This window comes from Myotis brandtii, unplaced genomic scaffold, assembly GCF_000412655.1.
Source record: "Myotis brandtii unplaced genomic scaffold, ASM41265v1 scaffold215, whole genome shotgun sequence".
Taxonomy (NCBI): domain Eukaryota; kingdom Metazoa; phylum Chordata; class Mammalia; order Chiroptera; family Vespertilionidae; genus Myotis; species Myotis brandtii.
The window spans coordinates 3,311,170-3,317,384 of record NW_005358043.1 but is presented as its reverse complement, the minus strand read 5'-3'; the positions used below and the strand labels follow the sequence as shown (position 1 = coordinate 3,317,384).

Genomic DNA, 6,215 nt, shown 5'->3' with positions numbered 1-6,215 from the left:
AGAGACTTGTCTAGCCTTGGCCAGTGACTCAGTGGTTAGAGTGTCCACCTACAACCTAAAGGGTTGCAGGTTTGATTCCCGGTCAAGGGCACTTACCTGGGTTGCCCATCCCCATTCTTCCCTCCTCCAGTGACCTGCTCTCTCAATGTCTCAGGCTCTGACACCTATGGCTCCTGCCCTTTGCTCTGGTGGCCCATCAGCCACCATTCCTGTCACTTTACTCTCTCCCTGTCTTGTGGAGATGCTCTCTGCTCGTCCCCATTCTTCCCTCCTCCAGTGACCTGCTCTCTCAACGTCTCAGGCTCTGGCTCCTGCCCTTTGCTCTGGTGGCCCATCAGCCATCATTCCTGTCACTTTACTCTCTCCCTGTCTTGTGAAGATGCTCTCTGCTCCACCCTGTCAGTGCCAAGTGTCCTGCTTCATGCCTCTCCTTCACTTGTTGGGGTATCGCATAGCCTCCTAATTTCTGTATCTCCCTTCTATATATAACCACCTCAATTATGTATTTTTATTATTAATTTCAGAGAATGATGAAGGGCAGGAGAGAGAGAGAGAGAGAGAGAGAGAGAGAGAGAGAGAAACATTGATGTGAAAGAGATACGTCAGTTGTCTCCGGCAATCTAGGTATGTGTCCTGACTAGGAATCAAACCCTTAACTTTCTGCTGCATGGGACGATGCTCCAACGGAGCCACATCGGCCGGGGCACCACAATGACCTTTATAGAAAATCCAGATGACATCACATCCCTGCCCTGTGTAAACCCGCAGGACTGCTCACACGCTTCAGAATCTGATTGAGGTCTGCAGTTTCCACATTCTCTACTGTCCCCTCTTTATCTCCACAATCCACCCCCATCCAGCTGCTTCATTTTCCCCAGCATCGTGGCCTCCATGTTTTGGCCCAGAAAGCTCGCTTCCCTTAGTGTGCCCTCTCCAGCCCTCACTCCTGTTCTTCCAGGAGCCTTTCTTACGGGTCCGCCCAGAGCACTTACTCCAGTGCCCAGACCCACTTCTTTTGAGCCTGCAGCCCAGTAAACCAGCTGGACTCAATTCCTGTCCTCAGACAGTTTAAATTATATTTGGGAAAGCTGTATTTGAAAACATGGTGATAGACTTTATGTTATAGAGATACTGATAGATTTTTTTTTCAAAGTTTAGTATATTCTGAAGGCCTTGACACTTTAGAATTTTATTTTTAAACCCGAAACAAGAGCATCAATAGTCTAAAACATTACCTCTTAAAATTATTTTAAAATTAGAATTATCTGTTACAAATAAAAAAAAGAAATGCATCAATTGAGAATAACGAGGGGCTCTTTTTTTTAAAATCTTCACCCAAGGATATGTTTATTGATTTTTAATTTTATCGTTTTTAGAGAGAGGGGAAATAGGAGAAAGAGAGAGAGAGAGAGAGAGAGACATTGATTGGTTACTTCCCGCATATACTTCCATGGGGGATCGAACCCACAGCCAACTGAGCCACACAAGCCAGGGCAGTAATGAGGGATTCTAATTCAGGAGATGTTGTAGGGGAAAAGTAAACCTGGTATTATCCTCTACAAAGAACAAGAAGGCTCGGTTTCCAATGCATTTAGGTTTAAGTCATCATCTCCATCCTGTATAACTTTTTGGGTTCTGGTGGGCAATTCTCTCCCATAGTTCAGAAACTTTAACTGAAGCCTCCATTTAATTTCCTGGAACTGTTATAGGGGGGTCTGATTCTCTGAGAGACAAGAAAGCAGATTTTCTTGAAAAACATTAAAAGTCAGGATGTCTGGGTTTCTGTAAACCTTATTAGCATCTAATACGGAATCTGGCATATAAGAGTTAACAAAAAAAGAAAAAGGAATTCCTTCACCCTTTCTTCTCTTCTGCATTTCCTACAACGTCTAGCAGAGCCTGACATGTAGTCGAGCAAATAAACACACACTGAGTTGATAATTGTGCATGAAATCACCTAAGGGGACTAGAGCTTAAGGTGGCACTGTAGCTGCAGTAACAGTGGAGGCCTCCGTGGGAGCAGTCATTTTGAAAGATCTTATCTTAAAAGTATGGTAAGGGGGAGTCACATTGGCCCAACAATGATCAGAAGAACACAATTCAACTTTGAGCATATTACAAACCAATGAAATAATTTTGTGAAGCACTAATAAATTGAACAAAGTTCTGAATCTGGAAGCACTGAGTACATGCACACACACACACACACACACACAGGTTTATATATATATGTATATGTTAAGTGATACTGTTATTAATGATGAATATTCTAGAACTGTTGCTTGAATTAGTCTTTAACAGCAAGAAAACAAAGTTTTCTTTTTAAAAGACAGGAAAGAAATCAAAACCAGAGGAAGGATACAAATGTTTATGGGGACAGCAAGAATGATTTTTAATTACTTTAAGTTCACTGATAAGAGGTCAATGAGGTAGGCTAATTACTACGTTCTGCTTTTATCCGAGTGCTCAATCATGACTTTTTCAGGTGCAGGAAAAAGGCATTCACACACACAAGGCAGGTCAAGAACATTTATTCATTGGCTTTAATAGGAAGGTTTGAATATTAAATGAACCAGACAATGGAGCTCCTTGTGGCCACATTTATATAAAGCTGCTACATTCAAGCCCTTCAGAAAAATAAACACAGCAAGGCAAAGGCAGCCCGAAGCCTGGCCCCCATCAGCGGGGCCTCCAACAGGTGAGGAGACCCCAGGTCACTGATGCTACTTTTCAAACCAGATTGGGAATTTGGTCCTACATGTGTCAGCTGGTCCCTGTTACTAGTTCTGGCCATGATGAATGAAATGCCTGGCCAACAGTGAGTCCAAATGCCAAGCAGCTGGGATGATGGGCCCCTCTGGTTACAGCCTAGGCGCTCTGTCGCCTTCACCCCTACACCGTGCAGGGCCCTCGGGCACCCAGCCACAGCCAGTGTTGGCACAACCTCTTCCCTTTTTCCAGACCAAGTAGCCAACAAAGTGTGTTGAGTCCCACTGCTGACAAATTTTTAAGAGGTGCAGATACTGGGAAAGAAACACAGGATTGGGGAGGGAACCAGTGTATCTCTGGTTTACCAAAGATACTTTGAACACCCACCGTTGTTGTTTTTTTCCTTAATAAAAATACAGTTGCCAAAGAGAAAGCCGCAATTTAAATGCCAAAAGCACCAGGCATGGCTGAGGAAAGGAGTGGTGTTCAAAAGATTAATTATCCTCACACTGGCTCTCCTCTATCCTGCTCTCATGCTAAGAGCTTCACAGACTTGCCAATTAGTTAGTGTGAATCGCCCTCCACTTGCCTAATTTGCCTTCAAAGTTTGTACTCAGCAATTTGCATATACTTAACTACCAGCTTACATGGTTTTTGGTTTTAGGTGGGGAAAGGGAAGGAAAATCGCTCATTCCTTAGTATTTCAGTAACTAAATTGGTCACTTTAGGAAATTTTAAAAATTACTTTTATCTGCTGCTGTCAGAACTCAGGATGTAATGGGCCCATTTTGGATCTCATTTAACAGGACTGATTCGGAGAAGAAATACAAAGACTTCATTTTGGTAATGAATTAAGGAATCTAACAAGATCTTGTTGCTTAGGCCCTCAAAAGTTAGTTTCTGCGAAATTCGAGTATAAATGTTTTTGTTTTTTTATAAAAGAGGAGGGGACAAAGGGAGAAACACACCTGCGTTTCCCACGGGAGAGTAGCCACCGGAGACCTCAGTTACCGGCCGTTTGCTCCTTTTTAAAGGGCTCAGCTTATTTTCATGTGGCCTCTTCAGATGTAGCAACAGTTCTTAACTAATGTGGAATGGTTCTTTTTATTTCGTGCAAACCCTTTTTACTATTCCAAATTTGTTCTTTGAAAGTGACTTATTTTTTCAGCAGTACATTTCAAGTCTAAGTTTGATCTAAGTTCTTCCTCTTAACACATGAAGGTCAAACCTGAGCGATGTTGGCTCCACCGCAGTTTTTCAAAGCCAACCAAGTGCCCACATCCACCCTGTCACACTTCCCTCCGCCCTCCGGGGCACACCCAGCCTCTGCTCAGAAGCTGGGCCTCGGTGGACACCCAGGCCTGGTCCACTGCAGCCTAAAGCATGGCAGCTGGAGGCTCCTCATGCCTGAGTGAGCAGTGAGAGAAGAAAAGGCCGGGCAGGGCGGGGAGGTCCACAAGGCTTTAGGAAAGTGTAATGACTCAGTTCGAATTGCCTTAGAGGCCGGATTCTTCAAGGGAAAATACAGGGTAAGCTGTGCTAACGTGTGACGTCATCCAGGGTGGCAATATGGCACTTAATGCAGGATAAATTAGGCTTTCCCACTTAGGGCAAATGAGAGAAAGTGATTGCTGGACTTAAAGGATTTAAATAAGCCAGTACTCTCACAGTACAATGAACAGACTGTCGTAAAAGGCCAGGAAGTAACCCTTGCATCTCCTAACATATGGTAGACTTCTGCTCCTATAGGAAATCCTTGGCTTTTCCGAATCTAGCTGGCTAAGCGTTAGGACACATGACCACGGGTCAGCAGACATGACAAAACCATGAGAACCAGGCAAACACGGGGAGAAAAGCAGCAGTGCACTTTTGTCTGTGGGGGTACGAAGAGTGAAGGGCGTGCTCCCCAGGGCCATGCCCGGGACAGGTGGGCTCCTGGTGGTGAGGGCAGTGTGCGGGCACGGTGCCATGCTGCACTGTGGTGCTCAAAGTGTGGCCTCTGACAAAAATGCTGTGGGCCAGAGGCAGCATTGGCCAGTCTGAAAAGCAGCAAATCAGCACAAACAAGAATAAGTTTCTCAGATTCCCAAGTGGCCTCTACCAATGTCGGAAATGCGAATTCCACGCACACATACGCACTTGCCCAGGCTGGTGACACATATGCGGGCAGGAATGAAAAGGGGTTTCTGCTGGCAGAGCCTCTGTCTCTGGAAACGAGGGCACGTGTAAGACCCTTGCGTGCCTGCTCTCTCCCCAAAGAATAATCCCTTTTCCTGCCGACGACTGAAAATATAGCATAGAGGGGTTCCTAACTGAAAGAGCCCCTTATTTCAAAAAAAATCATTGAACATTAATATATAAACTAACAAGTACTATTATACAATGACTTGTAATGATAAAAACTCAGTCCTATCGCACAGAGCATGGAACAATGAAGCCTGTTTGAAGCAACGTTACAAAAGCAACTCACCTGGAAATCCTGATCGTCAATTCCAAACCTCTCCCGCAGGTTTCGGAAGACCATCGGGCAGTATTCCTTAAACTTGAAATGGCTCGGCATGTTTTCTCTGGAACAGCATATTGTGAAAGCAAGCTCAGATATACAGAGTTAACCAGACTTGCATCTCCCACCAGCTAGTTCCATGAGTAGCCAAGGAAGTGCCTGGAGTTCCCTTCCCACAGAGGCACTTCCCAAAACCACCACAGGGGGCCCTTGAACAACATGGGGGTTAGCGGTGCCGACCCCCCATGCAGCTGAAAAGTCACGTGTCACTTTTGACTCCCCCAAAACTTAACAAATAGCCTTCCTGCTGACTAGGAGCCTTACCAATAACACAGTCAGTCAATTCACACATATTTTATGTGCTATGTCTATTATATAGTGTATTTTTACAAAAAAGTAAGCCAGAGAAAAGAAGATGTTATTAAAATTATAAGGAAGAGAAAATACATTTACAGTACGATACACATTTATTTTTTAAATCTACATGTAAGTGGACCTGTTGTTCAAGGGTCAACAGTACAAGCCACAGTAAGACCCGGGGGACAGAGGGTCAGACTGGTAACATTTGTGTCCTCTCACCACCTAGGAGCACTTGGCCTATATGATCTTTTAATCCCGACCACATGCTACAGCTGCTTCCTCAAGGAAGATGAGGTTGCCAAGGGGAGGGTCCACCCTGCAGAACATGGTGAAGAGAAAGCCAAGATTGTGGACAGAGAGAAGGGCATCGAGAGAGCCACACTCATCCTCAGTCAGTAGTGGATGCAAGCTCACAAAACAAGACTGCTCTCGCTCCCTGAATGACCTATCCTATATAATAAAAGGGTAATATGCAAATTGACCCTAATGGTATAGCAAGCGGGAACAACCGGTCGCTACGATGCGCACTGACGACCAGGGGGCAGACACTCAATGCAGGAGCTGCCCCCTGGTGGTCAGTGCACTTCCACAGTGAGAGCACTGCTCAGTCAGAAGCTGGCTCATGGCTGGCCAGTGCAGCGGC

At 45.0% G+C, this 6,215-nt stretch overlaps 1 protein-coding gene across 5 annotated transcripts in view; it reads right to left on the bottom strand.

Annotated features, from left to right (window-relative positions):
- Positions 1-6,215, bottom strand: part of PIP4K2A (phosphatidylinositol-5-phosphate 4-kinase, type II, alpha) — a 158,228-nt gene that overhangs the window by 55,663 nt on the left and 96,350 nt on the right. For all 5 annotated transcript variants that reach the window (XM_005865875.2, XM_014539363.1, XM_014539361.1 and 2 more), the window contains exon 3: positions 5,180-5,276. In XM_005865875.2, coding sequence (XP_005865937.1) covers positions 5,180-5,276 — 97 coding nt within the window. The remainder of the gene's footprint in view (positions 1-5,179; positions 5,277-6,215) is intronic.